This window comes from Cyprinodon tularosa, unplaced genomic scaffold (genome assembly GCF_016077235.1).
Source record: "Cyprinodon tularosa strain WSP-4 unplaced genomic scaffold, ASM1607723v1 ctg328, whole genome shotgun sequence".
In the NCBI taxonomy this organism is placed as follows: Eukaryota; Metazoa; Chordata; class Actinopteri; order Cyprinodontiformes; family Cyprinodontidae; genus Cyprinodon; species Cyprinodon tularosa.
Window position 1 is genome coordinate 528936 of NW_024039039.1, and position 22252 is coordinate 551187.

Genomic DNA, 22252 nt, shown 5'->3' on the forward strand with positions numbered 1-22252 from the left:
TAAGGAAAATATCATCCAGAATTGCAGAAAAATTTTCATTTTATTGGTTAGTGCAGTAAAGCTTTTGTCCTTAACATTTTTTCCTGCATTACTTTTAATTTTATACTTTAAGTAGTTTTAAAAACGGTACTTTTACTGGAGTAAAAAGCTTAAGTTGATTCAAGGGTTTTTAAACAGTAGGATTTATCCTTTTACTGGAGTAATAAACATTAATGCTTTGACATCTCTGCTAAATGAACCCCTGCGATGTAGGGACCCCAATGATTTAATCATCTTAGTATTTCAACACTTTTTTGCAAACACTGTATTTCATATAAACCTCATTAGCTCTTCATATCAGGTAGGATTTAAAAATACACATTTATGAAGAACTCAAGTGATTCTTTTCATGAACACGATAGACCTTTAGAAAACATCCATCCACTAAAGCAGCTCCAGACTGGACGCCAACATCCCTCCCAGTTACCACACTGGAAAAAACTCGAAATCTAAATTAGTCATCTTTTCTTAAAATAAGTGTATTTGATCTTGGATTGAGGAGGTAAAAGACACATTTTGCCAAAGGAACAAGACAATTTACATTTAAAATGAGAAAACACAATTGCATTGTCTTATTTCAAGTGTATTTTATCTAATTATCTTATTTTAAGAGTAAAAATACTCATTCCATTGGCAAACTATCTCATTTACCTACTCAAATTAAGGGTAAAATACACTTAATTTAAGAAAATTGTACTTATTTATAGATCGTTTTTCCAGTGCAGTCCCTCCTCCTCTGCGAACAGCTCCCAGGTTTTTATCAGTGAGGTAGACACCAACTTCTGAACTCCTTTTAGGTTTACTAAACTTTCCAAATTGATCCTACATTTATATAAGCATATCTTAAAAACGAATGCTTTCCATTGGCTCAAATTTAGGAAGAAAGCCTGAATATGTAAATTATGAGAACGAGGAAAAAAAGGCTTCCAACAATAAAGCCTCATAGAGATTCGGAAGCTGAAGGAGCAGCTTCATTCTAAAAGGACAAAAACAAACATAAAACTTAAAAAAAAAAAAACTCTAGTCAACTGATCTGCAGTGGAAAATAAGTTTCAGTATTTTATTGAAAGTAAGCAATAAATAATACTGTGATAAAAATAGTTTATAAGTACTCAGACTGTACATCATTGTTACAAGATCAGAAGATTCAACAGAAGCAGGAATAAAAACAGCAACATGATTCGCTTTGTGCATAAATGACTAAATAAAAAAAACAAAAAACAGTTTCTGTGTGAGACACGGAAAAAAAGGACACGTCGGTTCCTTCCTGTTCGCAATAAATACGAACTTTGGAACCCGAGTTTGTGAGGAAGGAAGAGGAGCTTTAGCTCCGAGGGTCAAACTGACGAGACAACATAAATCAATGATAATAAATAAAAGACAGGAAAGGGGTAAACAATAAGGCTTGGTATAAAATCTACAAAGTGATTGAAAAAAAAAAAAAAAAAGGTTCATGGGAGGATCGCACCGCCTGGGAGGATGTGTGGTGATGGCAGCGGGGATCAGCTGAGGCCTCGGTGAACTTGGTCCATAGAAGGAGACGCAGCACTTCAGACTCCCCCCTGAAGGTGCCGGGCCGTCCGTGGGCGTCTCCAGAGGTGGTGGTGGTGGTGGCGGGGTTTCTCTTAAAGGGGTAGGCAGTGAGGGAGCCTCCTCATGCGGCCAGAAGAAAACCTGGAGGTCTGATTTCACTGAAAGCAGCCTTCAGGAACGTTTTCCTGCTACCGTTTTATGGCTTAACTCTGGAGGATTAACATGTTTTGGTATTAGATATGAAAATAAAGAAGGAAAGCAGAAAATCTCTGTTTCACATGATTTCCGTCGTCCTCATCACCTGGATGACCGGCAGTTTGCTTCGAGGCGACGGACAACTGAATTTACGAAACTCCAGCAATTAATCTGATCTTCACACATCTGTTAATCTAAGAGCTCCATTTACACAAACCCACAGGTCATACGCTAAAAAAAAAGAGTCACGGATATGAATTAAGTTATAGTGTCATATTAAAGTCACTTAAGAATAAATTCAATGATTAGCAAAGGAAAACATACATCTGTTCAAAAAACCAGGATTATAAAAAAAGATTAGATAAAACGTCTGCTGGTAGAAATATACAAACTCCAGATGATAGAAACATTCAGTTACAGAAATCTGAAACGTTTTTAGAAAGCAGGGCTTATTAAGAGGAGAGAAACAAACAGCGGTTAACTCAGAATTACAACCCCCCCCCCCCCCCCCCCCCCCCCCCCCCCCGGATATAAATATCATAAACACTTAGATTCATCTAGAAAGTTCCGCTCAGTAAAGTCTCTCTTCAGTCGGTAAATCATCCTTTTTAGAATCGTTTCAGGTCATCATCCTGGTCCTGAATGCAGGAAATTCACCTTCATCCTCGGACCAACGGTTACCTATAGAAATAATGAGGATAAACTGAACAGGGAGGAGAAGTAAACAGACAGCAGGACAGAAGCCATGGATGGATGGATGGACGGATGATGGTTGGATGGATGGATGGACGGATGATGGTTGGATGGATGGATGGACGGATGATGGTTGGATGGATGGATGGACGGATGATGGTTGGATGGATGGATGAATGGATGATGGTTGGATGATGGATGGGTGGATGGATGATGGTTGGATGGATGGATGAATGGATGATGGTTGGATGATGGATGGGTGAATGGATGATGGTTGGATGGATGGATGAATGGATGATGGTTGGATGGATGGATGAATGGATGATGGTTGGATGGTTGGATGAATGGATGATGGTTGGATGGATGGATGAATGGATGATGGTTGGATGGTTGGATGGATGAATGGATGATGGATGGATGATGGATGGATGAATGGATGATGGTTGGATGGATGGATGAATGGATGATGGTTGGATGGATGGATGAATGGATGATGGTTGGATGGATGGATGAATGGATGATGGTTGGATGGTTGGATGGATGAATGGATGATGGATGGATGATGGATGGGTGGATGGATGGATGAATGGATGATGGATGGATGATGGATGGGTGGATGGATGATGGATGGGTGGATGGATGGATGATGGTTGGATGGATGGATGATGGATGAATGGATGGATGATGGTTGGATGGATGAATGGATGGATGATGGTTGGATGGTTGGATGGATGAATGGATGATGGATGGATGATGGATGGGTGGATGGATGATGGATGATGGTTGGATGGATGATGGATGAATGGATGGATGATGGTTGGATGGATGAATGGATGGATGATGGATGGATGGATGGATGGTGGTTGGTTGGATGGATGATGGTTGGATGGATGATGGTTGGATGGATGGATGATGGTTGGATGGATGAATGGATGATGGTTGGATCGATGGATGAATGGATGATGATGGATAATGGTTGGGAGGATGAATGAATGGTTGGTTGGATGGATGGACGGATGAATGGATGGATAGATGACGGGTGGTAAGTGGATGGATGAGTGGGTAGATGGATGATGGATTAATGGATGGAGACAGGAGGAAGAGAAAAGAGGCGTAAAATGTGTTATTAAAGCCGAAACCTCCAACATAAAAAGCTGCTTTCTGCTGAGATTGCAGGGTGAAATAGTACGGAGCTCCAGAAGTGTCAACAAGATAGAATGATAAAGGAGAAATTTGTTTTAATTGGTCTTAAACCTGGGGATAATTTACTTATCTCTAAGAGACATTCTACTATGAGGATTTTTTCAATTTGAGCATTCTTGATTATTCAAATATTTCAATCTGATCTTACTGAAAGGCATTAATCAGAACCAGTGAAACAATAAAAAGGGTCAGAAGGCCCTAAAAATAAAATGACTTCTCTCAAATAAAACAAAGCATTGATTTGCTGATCAATCGGCCGGCTGATCGCTTGGTGCATTGCTAGTTCCTAAAACATCTTTCTTTGCCTCAGGGTTTGATTGTCTGCATGTCCATTAAACAGATTCAAGTCTGTTTATAAATCTGAAAATTGTTTTCATTTTCTTAGATGGCACTAATGGAGCTCTATACAACGCTTTATCTGAATCATTAAACCAAGCCGGTGGGTGTGGCCTTACCGTTGTTTGTTAACAAGAGTAGGTCCTGACTGTGGCAGTGTCCAGCCTCTGTATAGACTGACCTCCTGTGTTTCCATGGCGGTCAAACCACATGCAGAGACATGCCGTTAGTCAGAGTGAGCAGATCAGCAAAGCCATTCAAGACGCATTAAGAGTTTTAAAAAGGCTCCTCAATCAGTAAGAGCTGCAGGAAGTTTTATCAACATGCAGGAAGACAGTTTGGCTCCTGCTGCTTACCGTCCATCGGGCTTCTCTTTGGCTGCATGGAGGGCGACGCCGCGCTGCTAGTCACTCTGAAGTTTGCAGGCAGGGTATCTGATGCGCCCAGCGGCATTCCCCTCATGTCTTTGGGCCTGAACTTCTTCCTCCATGACGGGGCGCGGCGGAAGTTCTTATCGTCATCCTGGAGGAAAGATGGTGGAAGATTTCAGCCAGAGAGGGGAAGCAGATCCTACAAACTTGTGTGAGTTTCTCACCTCCTCTACTTTCCTGTCAGCACCGATCGCCATCAGGCTGGTGTATTCCCGCTCTAGAGCTGCTCTGGCCTGCAGGTAAAGGAAACAGGCTTTATGCTCAGCAAGCTTTAAGTTTCCAGGATCGACTGCTCTCTTCAGCACATAAAACCTTAAGGAACTCTTGATTCCAGAACAACTCAACTCTGGGATCAAGAGCAGAATTTATCTGCTGGTCAACGACTTGATTGACCAAGACAGAAGTAGATAACATAAGCACATTATGTTAAATAAACCACATTTAATAGGTTCAACTTTTTCTCTAATTATTTTTCTCTAGTTTTCATTTCAATTAGATTATCATGATTTACTCCTTTGGGAATCTTTTCATTTGATTTTGGTCGTAAGCAAACCACTGTCTGGATGAAGTAATGAGTGGGTAACAGTAGAGAAGCTGCAGAGAGGTGCGTTAAACTACGACTCTGTAGTTTGTATGATTCTGGTTTGCGTACCTGAGTGTTCTGGGTGGGGATCTGCAGCAGCAGAGCCAGCGAGTTGTGGTCGAAGCTTTCGTCTAGGGCGAGCAGCGCCCCGTGGACGCCGCTCTCATAAAGGTTGCTGCTGTACTCTTTGAGGCCGATGGCCTGAACCCAGCCGATCACGCGCTCGTTCGTCCAAACCAGCAAGTCTGAAAACAGGAAGGTTATGATCAAAACCTGGGGGAAGTGCTGGTGTTCTGAACAGTGGTAGATGGACTGCTAGTGGGGTTTTTAGCTCCACATGAGGCCCAGCTTTCTTTAAAGTTTCCTGCTATGTTCCTATGATCCTCTGATTTCCCTAAAACTGTGACATTTATAGATCTTTGCAGAGATGCAGAACACAGCTTTGGACCAAACAGAGCTTATTCTCAGGTTAATCTGCTCAGATTAGTGAACATCTGGTCAGATAACTCAGAAATCAAAGCTCTAATTTGAACTAAAGTTGTTCCATAAAAATTCAAAAAAATATCCACTGGACTTGGTTTTAAAAACCAAGTCCAGTGGATATTTTTTTGAATTTTTACGGAATGACTATGACCTGGATGACTGAGAACCTTCATCAGCATATTGCACTCCATTTTGGGAAAGACACCCTCGGAATAACGCGTGAGTATGAGAAATTGCTTAGGAAACTTGCAACTAAGGTTGTTATTGAGTGATGAAGACTTAAATGTGGGAGGTGTATTTTTCTGAAGTGTCAAAGTATGTCTGTTGGACTGTGAGAGAGAGTGAAACCTTAGACAGTTAACAGGAAGGCTGAATGTTGGAAGTCTTTTCAGTTGCTCTGGCTCATATTTAATTCAATTTTTAATCCTTTTTTTCTGGTCTAACTGATGTTTTGGGTTTCCCTCTTCTTATCTGAACAGAGGAGCTGACATTTTCTCCCACTTCTCCTGTTTCCTGGTTTTGTACAGGGTTCGTACACCTTTTCCAAAGTCAAAATGAAGCACTTTTCAAGCACTTTCAAGATCCATTTCAAAACTTTTTCCAGCACCTTACACCACCACCAGTTGTTGGCCGAAACCAGTTTTGTGCGGATGACTGCTGCTGGGGGGGTTGGGGGGGGACGGGGGGGATTACTACTCTGCCATGGCGTAGTAATATAACTAGGGATGCACGATATTGGGATTTTGGCCGATATCCGATATGCCGATATTTTAAAACTCATGTAGCCGATAACCGATATCGATACTGATGTTAAAGCTGGACAAAAATAAGTAGTCATTGAAAATAGCAGTTTTGTTATCCATTTCTGACACTTTGAAAAATAATATACTCAAATATATTTTCATATGCTGATATCAAATTGATTTTTAAAAACGCGGTATCGATCTATTTTACTTTAAAAATCTGGTGAAATTTCATCGTTCTGTTACAAACTCTCGTGATATTTTGCAAATTCTTGTGAGATTTTGTTAGTAAAATAGATCGATACCGCGTCAATATATCAACATATAAAAATATGGCAACATTTTGTGAATTTTCGGGGGATTTCGTAGCATAACGATGACATATAGCAATATTTCAGTAGTAAAAGAGATTGATATGGTGTTTTTAAATGGCAATATATCAGCATATGAAGATATTGTGATATTTTAATGTATCAATATTTTTTCCCTCGTCTTTAGAAGTTTTTAAGTCTGTAAAAAAGAAGTTTTTGAGGAAGAAGAAGTAGTATTTTTTTTTTTTTTTAGACTTTAGAAACTCAGAAGCTGATCAAATATCGGGTTAAATATCGGTGGGGTGGCCGATGTCCGATATTCAGTTTTAAGGCCGATACAGGCTGATACCGATAGGGCACCGATTATATCGTGCATCCCTAAATATAACCAACCAGAGGGTGTCGCAATTCAGTATTATCAGCCGTAGAGTTATCAATGCTGTTTTAAGGTCTAGGCCTGGCAATGAATTAAAACTTTGGGTTTTTTTTTTTTTTTTGGAACGTTGGCAAGGCAGTAGCGTGAGTTTGGCGAGATAGTGCTGCGGGAAACACTGTACTCTCTGTCACTCAGTAACTTAGCCTGTGAATTCCTAGCTAGCAGCTACTAGCGTAAACAAATAGGTGCTAACGTTAAGGTGTACTAGGCTACTTCAGTTGGCTTACTTAAAAAGTCTATGACTTACTCTTCATGTGACTCGACAGCGCAGACTCACCCATTGTGAAAAGCTGCACATCTTTTTTGCAAAGCTGCACATCTTTTTTGCAGACTTTACAAGAGGCAACTCGTGGGGTTTGTCCCCGTTTAATCCATAATTTGTATTTTTCATCTTCCAGCTAACGTTCATTGAAACAACAACGTCCCGGCATGGTGCAGTAGTGGTTTCATGGGGGCGGAGTCACACATGGAAATAGACTGGCAGATCGCAGTCACGCATAAGCGAGCAGGTTTCATTTTCGGGCTCTCCAACATTTTATTTCTCCATTTAATAAACACACGATTCAGTTAGATAGGTATTTTTCGCGAAAGAAATAGTTACAATTTCAAGCATTTTCAAGCATTTCATCCAAAATATAAGCACTTTTCAAACCTTGAAAACACAACATTAAAATTCAAGCATTTTCAAGGATTTCCAGCACCCGTACGAACCCTGTTTTGTAGGAAGATTTTGAATGTGTTTTATACTTTTTTTTTTAAATGCTCACTGTAGAAACAGTTGATCGCTTACATCATGGACCGTTACCTTTGCCGTGTGTTCCTAAACACTGACAATAAGCCGCACAGGAAGCAGGTTATTTTTAGAACAAGGATTCAGGAACAGAGTCGTCCTTTTTTATATTGTGTTTATATCCACCACCCAAAAGACGCATCAGATGTTTCAATTGTTTTTAAAAGTTTTAAACTTAAAATAAACAGCAGTAGGGAAGCTAACTCTGAGGTGTGCTAAAATGCAGAGACTGCAGCATCAGTGGGCCGTCAGCAGGGGGTGCTGCTTACCTCTGAGCTCCAGCTGGGTCTCCTCTCTCCTCCTCTCCAGCTCCTTCCTGTCGTAGTTCAGCCTCCTCAGACACATCACACCACACTGGAAACTGTTCCTGTTGCACAAACACAAGCTAGGCTGTAGTTTGAGGGTTTAAGATTCTTCCTGTTTACCCAGTCCTTGTTTAACTCGGGAGGAATGATGAACGTTCACTCTGTAAATTTAAATAAAATGTTTATAACAAGCGTTTGGCTGAAGCTGATCAGTCTATAGACCATCCTCTCATCATGCAATTTTATTCTGATCTATTGAGGATCATTATTTAATGATTAACTTTAATTGTCCAGACAAATTCCTAAAGAAGACGCTGAACCAGGAGCAGGCATTTAAACTAACCTTTCAAGAGTCTTTAATGTCATAATGTAATCGTGATTAAATGTATAAACACTGTCTCAGACTGTCCATATGATACACAGCTCAGGGATAAAAAAACTATTAAACATTTTTAGAAACGTTATGCAGCTTTTATGCTGAACCAGTGTGAAATGAGCTACTGGTCTATTTGATGGTCAGCAGGTCAGTCTTTATTGTGTCTATTTTTTCTACCTGGGTTCAACTGAAGCGCATCTAAGAAAAAGGACTTTAAGATTGGCGATATAAAATTTTTTATGAGTAAGTAGGAATAAAAAATCAAAGTAAACGAACAGAGTATCTCTGTAAATACTTAATTATGGAAAAACCTCAAGAGAGAACTTAAAGTATTTAAAAAATGTATAACATTATGTGTTTAAAGTAAGTCTGAAACTATAGAATAAATTACTTATTTGTCATAATGACAAAGTCACATGAAGTTAATGCATTTTATGCATTTTTGTAAAAAGGGGAAGAAAAAAATAAGAATAATTCTTCTCTTCATCTTCAATGTCGGCTTTTTTTGTTAATATAAATTAAGAAAATAAAAAATAAAAAAGAAACATTGAGGAATAAATGATTAAATATCTGATTTAAAGTAAAGTCATTTAATATTAATATAAAAAGAAACCCCCAAGTAGTGAATGTTTTTTTCCATCCACTAATCCTAGAAATATCTAAAGTTCGATTATTTGCAGCCTTAATAAATCTTCTGGTTATAACCAGGACCCTGCTGAAGGGGCAATCCGCCGGCTAAGCTGGGACTTGTTTCCAGGTGTACCTGTGAAAGCTGTCCACCATCTTCAGCTGTCCTCTCAGGTCCTTCTTGGTCAGGTGGTCCAGCATCCGGGCATCCACCAGGGACTCCATGAAGTAGGAGCGGTACTGAGGAAGACCCAGGCTGGGCAGCCACTCGTTACCGATCCACTCGTGGTTCATGTCTCCATACGCTAACGTCTGCATGTCCACAACAATCAGGGATTAGTCGTTCCTCAGGACGTTTCCTAGAATTCTAAAATTTCTACAAAGGTTCTGGTTCCTTTTATAACATAAAAGCTCTGAGATGCACCAAAGCAGAGAGAAATGCTTCCCTTCAGGATTAAAGCTTTTAAGGAGGATCACAAACGCCACATAATGACAAAATGACAGAAGGTAACCTTTAAGGTGGAATTTAAATCTTTCCGAAGCTGTCGAGTTGTTTTTTTATTTATCCTACACTGTGAAACAATAAAAGGTTAAAAAATATAGTAAACAGCGATGGTTCAGGCAACACTGATGTGTTGGAGCAGGTGTCCGCCCACAGACAGAAACCCTGATATCAGATATGCGCATTTTCCTTTCAAAGACAGTAAAGGGGTCAATCAAGCAGCTGCTTGCCTGTTCCAGAAGCGCCAAACTGCAGCACATCTGGATCATAAGGATGCATTCAAAGAACCAAAGAAATGGTTTTTATTCATCCTTATATTTTCATTCGAGCCTGAAAAACTAAAGGTTTAGACCGTGAGATCATTTTAATCTAACATCAGAAAGTTACATATTTGTTTGGCTTTCCTTCCTATCTGTCTGCTTTATCGATCAGACTCGGATTCATGTTAAAGTGACTCAATTATAATAATAATTCTTGCAGGGTAAATGTCACCTTTGTGTGGCTGAACTGTGATATGTAAACAAAGGTCAGGCTTTAGAGCGAGGCATCAGCCACTGCATGACTGTAGAGCCTCCTAACCCATCCTAGAAGAGATGGAGTCCTGAATGGGGATCTTTGGGTTCTTTGTTAGCTTGCAATACCTTATACCCGTCTACGTCTCTGAAAGGGGGGTTGTTAGGAGCATTGTTGGCCTGGCTGAACAGGTAAGGTGTTCTGTTCCCCTCGCCTTTGAAGTTAGCTTTCAAATTTTATTATTTTCTGAAAATAAATGGAAAGATGTGACTAAAACACAGCTGAAACTGCAGCAATTAAAACACAGATTGTTTTTTCTTCTCAAAAATAATAAAGTTTTTTTTTTTATATCAGTAACAAAGATATCCTTGAAAATAGGCATGTGTTCTTGTTAAACATTTATTCTGCATTATGTCAGCCACAACTGCAGAATATTTCAGACCTCTAGGTATAACAGTTCCAGAAATAAGAAACCTTTAACTTTTGGAGTCACCAGCATCTCGAAACCTTGCAAAATATACAAAATTGTGCTTATTGCTTTTACACAACAATTTCACCCTCAAAAAAATCACCTGTAAGTCTTAAAACTGGATCTATTGGCTTTACTGCCTTCTCTCGCCTGATCTATAATGTTCTGCACTCTATAGCCCCATTTCCACTACCCTTGAAAAACCGATCCATGCAGAGACAACGGTCCGAGCTCGGATCTGACGACCGTTTACACATCACGCTATCTCGGTTCCTCGACTCTTCGCCTCCTAGTGACGATCTGCGGTATTACTGCCAGTATTGAAGGAGGAAATCAATCAGTTGGTGTCGGTAATGCACCAAAAGTTGTTTGCCAACCGCCATTAAACACAAGAAGAAGAAGACAAAGAAGGGAATCAAGCAAATCAAAATGGCGGCGCCGGTCACATTCAGAAAGTTATGCTTGATTATTATTGCTGTATTTCGGTGTTATTGTTTAAAATGCCATTATTTAAAATGTTGCGTGGAGAATATTTCGATTGTTGTTTATAGTTGAAGAAGTTGTTCTTCTTCTTCTGTTTCCGGAGGGGCATTAGCGCCAACTACTGGAATGGAGTGTGAATCGGGATGTGCAGCCATGCGCTCTGTTCATGCGCTCTTGTTATCAGAGAACCGAGCCAGGGAAAAACCGAGCCGAGCCCACCTCTGGAACTGGTCTGCAGTTAACTCGGTTCGGTTGCGTCTAGCTCGGTTCAGTTCAGTTTGCTTTCCATTTACACACGATAAGTTATCTCAGTTACTGAGCTCGGACCGGTTCGGCACGGTTTTTAAAGGGTAGTGTAAATGGGGTATCGATCATCCTCTTCATTTTCTATTTCCATGTTTGCCACACAAAGAGTTTCAGAACATCAAGTAAATTATAATATTAGTCAAAGACAACAGAAGTAAACAGAAAATGCAGCATGAAAACCTGCTGGGATGAATTTTGCTACCTACCAAAAGTTTCTGGATAATAGCATCCTGCTCATCTGTTGGTGACCAATAGTTCGTCTCTAAATGGCTGAAGAAAAACCAAAATAAAGACTTTGCCATGGCCTAGTCAACGCTGACCAGAATCTTAATAAGATACTTTGCCATGACCCTAAAAGGGACGTTTTTCCTGGAAATCCTTCATTTTAGGCTGAATTACAACAATTCTGCAAAGATGAGAGCAAGTTTCTCGTGAACTTTGACCCCTTTGATGCTGCTGAGTCTGGCCCCTGGCCTCTTAGCTATAGGAGCCAGTCCCTTCCTATGAGGGGTCATACAGGAATGGAGTTTATTCTCCTTTAATAGAAGAAAAATCTCCACTTAAAAAAAAGCATTGTTTAACTGTGTCATCTTAGACTAAGATTTAACTTGTTCTTAAAAACTAAAGTCTGAAACAGGGAAAAAAAAGCAAATATTTTGCTGTATATTTATACTGACATCATACTTTGGTTGGTGATCTCTGCCTGTTTGATCTGCTAGAAAAACATTAAATATAGCGATGGCTATCAGAGCTGAACCGACACACTGGCCAGGTACCACAGAGTATTAGGGCCAGGCTACAGATTCATTTATTTTAAATACAAGAATAAAATTGAAAACTGAAGAGAATAAAGTCATCATACCACAACCCATTTCAGAAAGACAGCTTCCAGTTTTAAAGTTCTGATACTGATATTAATAATTTAATGCTAAAAGACTTAATATTTCCTTATTTGTTAAAACGATGCCAAAGTATAACTTTACAAGATGCTCGACATTTCTTATTTTAGGGAAGATAGAGCTTCCGGTAAATGTTGTTATAAAATACGACTTTATTCTCATATTAGGATTTTATTCTCCTGTTTAAAAAAAAAAGATTATCTAGCCTAGCCCTAATAGTCCGTCGGAGCTAGCAGACATTTTGGGCTGATAATTTTTTTTCTTGTAACGGTCGATAAGTGCGTGTTTGTCATCCTTCTACTAGCATGCATGAATCTGTGAATGAAATCTCCTGCGAATGAAATGTTACCAGAGTAAAGAGTCTCTTTCATTTGAATAATGCATTTTTTAACCTGCAGTTATATAGAAAATAAAAAAACTGCTAAAGATATCAGGGGCCGGAAAAATCGGTGCAGCAGACTATTTAGATTTAACTGAGTTACATGTATAAAAGTCCTGCACAATATATAATCGACTTTCTACTTCGTTTCATTTAATGTAAAGATTTTTAAGCTTTTCTGTTTTTGTTCTGCTGTTTATCATTTCATGTTTTCTTTAGGTCAATGTAACTGAGGAACAGAACCGTGAAAACTGCTGATATGTGGCTGAAACTGCAGATTTGATGCAGCCACTCTGATCAGGCTCTATCTAAAATGGTACTAAAGCAGAAACGGGATCTTTGTGCAAACCTGGGCCCAGCTGCCCTCGTCATCCTCCTGGTGTTAGTGTGGTTAGAGTGAGCATGGTGAGAAGAACAGAAAGGCGTGGGGTTAGTGAGGCGTCAGACGGGGTTGGAGCAGCTTCACGTGAAAAAAACGTTCAATGCAAACAAAAAAGAAATGAAAAGGTTAGTTCTAAAGCAGCAAACAGAGAACATGAGACACATCTAAGAGCTGGAATTGTAGGGGTGTAAATAATAATCGTTTTGTATCGATGCATCGATCCAAAAGGCGACGATCTGATGCATCGAAACGTCCGCAAGAGAATCGATTCATATTTTTTTTTCCTCTGGTCTATTTTTATCCATTTGCTTCTGGACGTAATTCTCCCTCCCGTGCTGTGGTGGCGCTAAATGTATTTTGCCCTCCTACTTCGCTTCCTGGTTATACTCTTACAGCAGTGTGTTGCAGTGAGCTTGACACAGACATTTTTATGCTCAATATTGAAGCGTGGTCTGTGCTACACGCTGTGGGTCTAGACACGACCGAGGCGGCGAGGAAGTGGGGGCGAGTTTAGTCCGATGACGGAGGGACATGAGGGCCAAAAAGAGCAGATATCCAGGTGGAAAAAGGGTCCAAGCGTTCTCGCGCACCTCACTCTTCTAGCTGGTCAAACTTCACGAGTTGTTTTCCTCAATTTCAGTCATAAAAACAAAACAAGCCGGCCTCCTGTCTGCGGCACTGTCTGTGGTCAGCTACAATTTGGGAGAGGAGCAGCGGAGCGTCTGTGGAGGGGGCGGGGATTTTTTTATGCAAAAAAGGAATCATAGGAATAGGTGGAGTGCAACTTTTCTACTTCTGTTATTTGCTGTTGTCTCTCAAAAAAATCCATAGCAATATTACAGCTTTTATTGATTTATTTCAAATTTGAAACATTGTCTAACCTGTAAGGTGTAAAAACACCCAAAAAAACAACAAATGAACCAATTAATCAAATGGAATCGAATCGTGGTGTATTCTTGAGTATTGAAATCGATACTGAATCGAATCGCCATGATGAATGTGATTTACACCCCTATCGGTTTGGTCAGGTGGTTCAAACAAACCTGAATTTACTCTAGTTTGACTGGAAATAGACAGGCAGCTTTTAAATGATCTCAGATCTCAGCAGTAAAGCCCTTTCAGACACGGCGGGAGTTTGACATATTTAGCCTGAATGATTGTGTAAACCAGTTTAGCTGGTCATATGATGCTTCAGGCTCCGTCTCTGACCCAAACATGGTTTCTGTTTTAGAGGAGGAATAGTCTACAGACACCGTCTATAATTCCACAGTCAGGTTATAGAAAAGAAACTGGCTGCTGTTTAAAAAGCAGGTCTGTCATTGAGGAAAGTCGTCTTTCTTTCACAGCATTCGGTTTGTGAAGCTCCTATGAATGTCTGAAAGAGGCTTTATCTGCTTAACACCCACAGCCAGAAGTTACAGGTGGAAAACATCAAACCTTCTGGTTGCACTGAAATCTGTTAACAGATCTGTTAATGAGGGATATAAGAGAAAACATCTGATGACTAAGAAAATTAAATAAAAATACAGCAACTGGGCAACTATGAAGCACAAACACAACAAACTAACCAGAAAAAGCAAAGAACCAAAGCAAGTGGAGGACAGAGAGGAAGGAGTGAGGCCCCGCCTCCAGCTGCCTCCTCAGACTCTGATTGGCTGCTGGAAACGAGGCGTCAGCAGCAATGTGTGAAGCAGCAGCGCCCCGCTAACCGGGCGGACTGACCGTAGGAGGTGTGGCTGCCAAACTTTCCATCTCTTCGTGTGTGACCCAAACGTTTCCTGTAGACTGATCGTTTGACACCCCCCAACCAGAAGCGTGCAGAATGGAAACAGGGGGGGAAGGACAGAACCGAGACAGGAAGGACAAAAAAAAAAAACACCAGGAAGAATTGCTTGTTAATTGTTAGAAAAAAAAATACAAACGTGGCTCATTAGTACGTGTTAAAAAGTGCTTCTGCATTAAAAACATGCTGTGAGTGATGATGTGTGTGGAGGAGCACCCAGAGGATAAATGTCCTAAAATGTCCAACAGTTCTATGTGTGAAGGGGGCGAGAGCGCGGTACCGTTCTGGAGGTGGGCGGGGCTGAGGGGCTGGTGAGGGACATGATTTCCTGGATGGCCAATCTGAGCTTGAGGCGATGCAGGGGGTTGCTGATTCCGATCTCTCTTTGGATCTCCGTGTCGGACAGCGCCGACATGATGGCCCCGCTCTTCACGTTGGCTCTGCACGCAGCCACGTACCAGGCAGGCATGCCCACCCACAGCTGGCCACAAGAGGGCGGAAGAGAGACAGGGCGGTAGGGTCAGTCAGACTGATGGAAAAAAAAAAGCTGCAGAGATTAAAGTCGCTGAACATGTCGGCTCCTGGTTCCAGCTACAGTAGCAGCCATTCAAAATGGCCCTTCCCAGTCAAACGCCAGACAACTTCCAGCCACTGGAGTGACCGTCTTCTTCTTCTGTTCGTGCATTTTTTTTACCCGGACTCCACTCTGTCACTGAATTACAGGGTCTGACCAGGAAAAGGCGCTTCCTTTTAGATCTTAATGTCCACAAATCATGAGAGAAAGAATATTTTAATACAAATATTGATGTTTAAAAAAGGAATTGTAGAGGACCAGCCAAGGACCCATCAAGAAAAGTGGGGACATTTTGAATGGCTACTACTGTACAGAAGGTTGATACACTTTCAGGTAACTTTAATCCAAACTGGAACCAAAGGCTTGAAGAATGTCAGAACTGTCCTACCTCTAACCAAGCCACCACAGTGGGTCCGTCCCACTGGGCGAAGGGCAGGCCCTGCCTGCGGGCCTCTTCCAGCAGCTCATGCCTGTTGCACAAAAAAACAAAAGCATTAACACCACATTTTAAATCCTCAAGCGAAACAAGGAGCCTCTGAAATTCCCAGCATGCACTCAGTCATCTTCACCGCTCAAACGCACAAACCCCCAGAACCTGAAAAGACATGCAGACTCAGAACCAAGGCCAGGAGAACATTCTGGAAGCTTTGACTGAACAGCTTTAACTCAAACCCCCTCTGCAGCCTTTTACTGGTAGCTGTGGAATCTGACTGGGAATCAGAACCTCGGCCCTTCTGAGAAGCCCTTTTCAGAAACAGTTAGAGAATAAATGCAGCTATCTACATCTGCATGCATCATCTCTACCTATTCCCAGAGGGGTCTGAACTACCGCTGCACAATTCAAACACGGTAGCAACATATTCAACCACTAGATGGGGCTGCATCATCACACCAACAACAGGAAGTTAACATTAAAACAAGTTCACACAGAAATGTTCAAATTTTCCAATATTTTCGGCTCTGAGAGGAAAATTAAGAACAACACAATCACGCAATCCTGTTAGTTAAGCTTCTCTGTGAAAGGTAGGGAAAAAGAGCAGCAAGGAAAACCATCAGGCAGTCAGAGGGGGAGCAGTGTGGGGTCCTGCAGAGTTACTGGTGGGGTAAATGTGCAGCCGAGAATGGGAGGAAGAAAAGGTGAGAGAAAGCAACGTGAACCGACTTACCCTGTCTTTGGACTACAGATGGAATGAGAGGAGGATGGTGGAAAAACAAGGGTGGGCAAACAAAAAAAAAAAAAAAGAATGAACTGATGCTGATCCACAACATTTATGGTGCCTACAATGTGCCTGCTCCAAACTCAACAAAGGCAGACAGTGGGTGTGGAGTGAGGGGGGGGTGAGGTGGTGGGACACTGAGAGTGAAGCAGCTTTAACTGAACACAATCAGCTTCAGATTACAAACTGTGATGGAATCGACAACAATCTGCTTTACTGGTGTAGCAGAGACCGAGATCAAACTCACTTCTTTTGCAGCTTCCGGTTCTTCTCGGAAGGACCTCCTAATGTGGCCATTCCCAGACCGTCCTTTGGAGAGCTCTCTGCATCAGGCGTCCCCGCTAAAGGAAAAACATGCCGTTAACAAAAGAGCCTCCACTTTAAGGTAGGATCAGAGGGTCTGGGTGACGCTGTGGGTCTGACCCTGGCTGGGGGAGTCTTTCCCGGGAATGCTGGGTCGGCCCTTCTCCTTCTTCCCAAACAGACGCCCAATAGAAGACTTGATGCTCTTCTTCTTGGCCGCTTTGTTGAGGGAGTCCTGGCTGCTGTTGCTGCTGCTGGGGTTGCTTCCCTGGCCGTCCTGCAAGCTTCCCAAACTATACAAACGACAGCGATCAGGTGATCTACGGAGAGCACCGGACGAACCCCAGAGGTCCATCAGACAACTATCCTTACCCTCGAATGTCCCGGATGTCTTCATGGCTGGAGGCGTGTCCTACTTCCCTGTTCAGCCGCATGGAGCGCGGAGTGGTGGGGGGGGACGTCTCGCACCTGATGGTGGCCTTGTCATCCTGTGCAGACTGGAGGATGAGAGCACAGAGAGACGAATGAAGCTGCAGCAGTTGGAGGTTAAACAAAGATCAGAAGGTTCTGTTTTATTCTGCAGGGATGCCAGAACAGGCGGCGGTGAACTACTGTGAAGAGAAACCGCTCCGTAAAGATCAGGACAGCATCCTGCACATAACAGGTCCTTCAATGGAAACAGGATGGAATTTATAAACGAGGAACAATGCCTGGTTCTTCTCTCTTATTGATCAGTTTTACAGCAGAAACCAGAGTACTTCACTGGTCTTCTTCACTTCATCCAATCTGTTCATATTAATCCTTTGATATTTTGCCCAACAATTTTTTAAAATGTTGAAGGGAAAGGAATTTAGGGCAGACAGGAGTTAAAATATAATTAAACTTTTTTAAAATTAAGGCTTAAATGTTCCATCTACTGATTACTCTGTAGAGGGTGCTGGTCCCATTCAGAGGGAATTACAAAGATAGTTTATGTCATGTTGCTGAGAAGAAGGGCCTGGAATGAAAGCTCAGAACCATCATCGAGATAAAAGGCGAAAGGATCTGGGACTAAACCAGTTTCAGGATGTCTGAGAGGAGGAGGCAGGAAGCAGGTTTCCAGAAGGATGCTAGGAAAACATCACGGCAGGAACCTTTAGCAGAGCTGCTCCTGTGAGTCCGCTGCTCCTTAGGTGCACAAAGGAGCCTTACTGCAGATCCTTCCTCCCAGCTGCTGTTAGAATCATCACTAGATAATCATATAGTTGCTGTTTTTTCAAAATTTTTTATTCTTCTAAATGGCCTGCTGGTGTTTTTAAGCATAAAACTAATTTATTAAATTTCGTTATGTATACACTGTGTATACAAAATGACAATAAAAATTGTCTAATTTTAACTCTTGCTGTTGAATCTCATATTTTCTTTTTATACTTATTATCATATTTGTGTACAATTCTTGAATGAATATTTCAAATTGAAATTTTTAAAATGTAAACCAGTTAAAATAGGAACTGAAATGATGTGAGTGGAGGAGAATTAAAACCCAACTGTGATTGTTTTAAAAGAGATGAGAGAGAGAACAGGAAGTGGAGACATCAGGAGTTTGGGGTGGGGGGGAATGAGCCCTGTAAAGCAGCTGCTATTTTACCTTCCTGCGATGCTTGCGCAGGTCACTAGGCTGAAGCGTGGCAAAAAAAGAGAGAGAAGAAGAGCAGTTAGTGAGCAGCAGATCAGAGCTGGATCCAAGCCATGCATAAAAACACACAGGCAGGAAATCAGAAGAAGAAACCTTATTTTTACCTCTGATCAGAGTTAAACACGCAACCAAATCGCATCTGAATCTGTTTCTGTGTAACACAGAAGCCAGAAGCAGCACTGCACACAGAAAGGACTGTATGAAACCACGCTGAAGGAGGAGGCCGATGGGCTGGATGGGTGCAGCCTACCTCCTTTAGTTGTTATTCAGTCTAAAGACTCGGGCGACGACAATGGAACACAAGTTAGTCAGAAAGCACGACGAGTTATTTGGTGAGCAAAGAATAGCAGCTGAATTTACGAGCCGTCACGGCTGCAGTAATAATTTCCACTCACAAAGAAGAAAAAAAACAAAAAACAAGGAGGATTTCTTCCCTCCTACATTCCTCACAAACCCGGCATTAGAAGAGCAAATAAACCACCAGCGTGCCACATTTCTATGCCCCCCGGAGAAAAAATACCTAATCACTCATTTCCTTTGCTCAGCTCACAGAGAGGCCGGCTGAGCGACACATTACTGAGCTATAAAAGGGGAACAGGAAGAGGAAAAATTCACTTAATGAGCAATAATGGTTCCCGACTTCCAGCTTTCTGACAGGCAGGAACGAGAACCCAACTTCCTAAAGCTGCCAACCTTTAACTTTACTGCAACTTGGATAAAAAAAAATGGATCTAAAGAAAGTATTCTAAATAACTATTCTAAATATTTGACCACCAATTGATCAGATAAATAAAATGATCTGCCAATGGCATTAGTATCTTGGCTCCTTAAATAAGATATATATATATATATATATATATATATATATATATATATATATATATATATATACACACACACATCTCTATGTATGTATATAGATGTATATACATATTCATATCTATATATGCATCTATATACATACAAGGAGTCTTGACCTAGTGGTTAGATCAGTGCGCTTATGTTCTAAGAGGGTTGCAAGTCGCTTCGATCCCCACAGCCAGCACTCTGGGTCTTTGAGCAAAACTCTTAACCCCACACTGCTCCCCATGGGGATGGGTTAAATGCAGAGAGGGAATTTGCCTAATGTGGGAAAATAAAGGGATTTACATATATATATATATATATATATATATATATATATATATATATATATATATATATATATATATATATATATATATATATATATATATATATATATATAACTTCTGGGATATTGATTTGGTCAGTTAAGTAGCAGAGGGGGTTGTTAATCAGTTTCAGCTGCTTTGGTGTTAATGAAAGTAAGAACAGGTGAACCAGAGGGGCAACAACGAGATGACCATGAAAACAGGAATGATTTACAGGTGGAGGCCACTGACATTTTTTCCCCTCCTCATCTTTTCCACCAGTTTTGCATTTGGCTAGGGTCCCTGTCACTTCTGTTAGCATGAGGCGCTACCTGGACCCTACAGAGGTTGCACAGGCAGTCCAACTCCTCCAGGATGGCACATCAATACGTAACATTGCCAGAAGGTTTGCTGTGTCTCCCAGCACAATCTCAAGAGCATGGAGGAGATTCCAGGAGACAGGCAGTTACTCCAGGAGTGCTGGACAGGGCCGTAGAAGGTCTACAACCCATCAGCAGAACCGGTATCTGCTCCTTTGTGCAAGGAGGAGCAGGAGGAGCACTGCCAGAGCCCTACAAAATGACCTCCAGCACGCCACTGGTGTGAGTGTCTCTGACCGAACAATCAGAAACAGACTTCATGAGGGTGACCTGAGGGCCCGACGTCCTCTAGGAGGCCCTGTGCACCAGAACACCGGAATTGGCAAGTCTGCCACTGGCGCCCTGTGCTTTTCACATATGAGAGCAGGTTCACCCTGAGCACATGTGACAGACGTGAAAGGGTCTGGAGAAGCCGTCAAGAATGTTATCAGCGATGGTCTGGGGAGGCTTATCCATGGAGGGGCACTCAGACCTATACAGGCTAGACAACTGCACCCTGACTGCCATTGGGCATCAGAATGAAATCCTTGAACCCATTGTCAGACCCTATGCTGGTGCAGTCGGTCCTGGGTTCTTCCTGGTGCAAGACAATGCCCGGCCTCATGTGGCGAGAGTATGCAGGCAGTTCCTGGAGGATGAAGGAATTGATACCATTGATTGGCCCCACGCTCGCCTGAGCTAAATCCAATAGAACACCTCTGGGACATTATGTTTCAATCCATCCGACGCCACCAGGTTGCACCTCAGACTGTCCAGGAGCTCAATGATGCCCTGGTCCAGATCTGGGAGGAGATACCCCAGGACGCCATCTGTTGTCTTATTAGGAGAATGCCCTGATATTGTCAGGCATGCATACACGCACGTGGGGGCCATACAAATGATTGAATACCATTTTGAGTTGCTGCAATGAAATTTCAGCAAAATGGACTAGCCTGCCACATAATTTTTTTCACTGTAATTTTGTTGGTTGATAATTTTCATTTACATCAAATGATGTGACATCCTTTTGTTCCTAACACATCACCCAGTCAATATCTGATGTGTTTTCAAAGTGTTCCTAAATTGTTTTTTAGCAGAATATATATTAGGGGTGTAAATAATAATTGTTTTGTATCGATGCATCGATCCAACAGCCGACGATCCGATGCATCAACGCGTCATGTTTTTTTTTTCCTCCGGTTTATTTTTATCCATTTGCTCCTGGGCGTAATTCTGCCTCCCGTGCTGCGGTGGCGCTAAACCTATTTTGCCCTCCTACCTCGCTTCCTGGTTATACTCCTGCAGCAGTGTGTTGCAGTAGGCTTGACACAGACATTTTTGATTTATGTTCAATATTGAAGCGTGGTCTGCGCTACACACTGTGGGTCTAGATACGGCCGAGACGGCGAGGAAGTGGGGGCGAGTTTAGTCCGACGACGGAGGGACATGAGGGCCAAAAAGAGCAGAGATCCAGGTGGAAAAAGGGACCCAGCGTTCTCGCCGGCCTCCTGTCTGTAGCACTGTCTGCGGTCAGCTACAATTTGGGAAAGGAGCAGCGGAGTGTGTGTGGAGGGGGCGGGACGTCTGGAGCCGAGGTATTTCATTTCACTGATTATGTGCAGTACTTTTGGAGTATTTTTTGATGCAACTTTTCTACTTCTGTTATTTGCTGTTGTTTTAAAAAAAATATATGCACAGCGATATTACAGTTTTCATTGATTTATTTAAAACTTGAAACTTTGTTTAGCCTGTAAGGTGTAAAAAAAAAAAAAAAAAGAAATTTACCGATTAATCGAATCGAATCGTATCGTGGTGTATTCTTGAGTATCGAAAATAATCGAATCGTTGGGTCAGGAAATCGATACTGAATCGAATCGCCATGATGGATGTGATTTACACCCCTAGTATATATATATATATACACACACACACACATACACTAGTTCACTTTTTCCATGTTCTGTTAATTATCTGGCAAACAAACTGCTAACAGAAGAGAAGCAATTCAACAGACACAACAAGGACAACTTAATGAAACCGACTTCATTCCTCAGAGTGGATGAACTTAGAGCAGTTTCTCTCTCCTACAACACGTCCAACAGAGTCGATAAAGATCATCTCCAGATCCGAGATTCCTGAATGACGTGAAAAAGCTGTGAGGACTTCTATTTGC

General features: G+C 41.7%; 1 protein-coding gene across 19 annotated transcripts in view; it reads right to left on the bottom strand.

Moving 5' to 3' along the window:
- Positions 1-2281: 2281 nt before the first annotated feature.
- The window catches only part of ppfia1 (PTPRF interacting protein alpha 1), a 61309-nt gene continuing 41338 nt past the window's right edge, over positions 2282-22252 (bottom strand). For 4 of the 19 annotated variants that reach the window (XM_038293528.1, XM_038293538.1, XM_038293537.1 and 1 more), the window contains 15 exons: positions 18522-18551; positions 17267-17391; positions 17015-17187; positions 16839-16932; positions 16541-16552; positions 15763-15844; positions 15081-15281; positions 14740-14802; positions 12985-13011; positions 9221-9396; positions 8046-8143; positions 5083-5258; positions 4595-4663; positions 4356-4521; positions 2282-2448 (listed from right to left, as the gene is read on the bottom strand). In XM_038293528.1, the coding sequence (XP_038149456.1) occupies positions 2387-2448; positions 4356-4521; positions 4595-4663; positions 5083-5258; positions 8046-8143; positions 9221-9396; positions 12985-13011; positions 14740-14802; positions 15081-15281; positions 15763-15844; positions 16541-16552; positions 16839-16932; positions 17015-17187; positions 17267-17391; positions 18522-18551 (1554 nt within the window). In that variant the 3' untranslated portion in view covers positions 2282-2386. Of the gene's footprint in view, positions 2471-4118; positions 4184-4355; positions 4522-4594; positions 4664-5082; positions 5259-8045; positions 8144-9220; positions 9397-12984; positions 13012-14739; positions 14803-15080; positions 15282-15762; positions 15845-16540; positions 16553-16838; positions 16933-17014; positions 17188-17266; positions 17392-18521; positions 18552-22252 lie in introns of all 19 variants that reach the window. The other 15 variants (XM_038293547.1, XM_038293529.1, XM_038293534.1 and 12 more) reach the window with 11 other exon arrangements.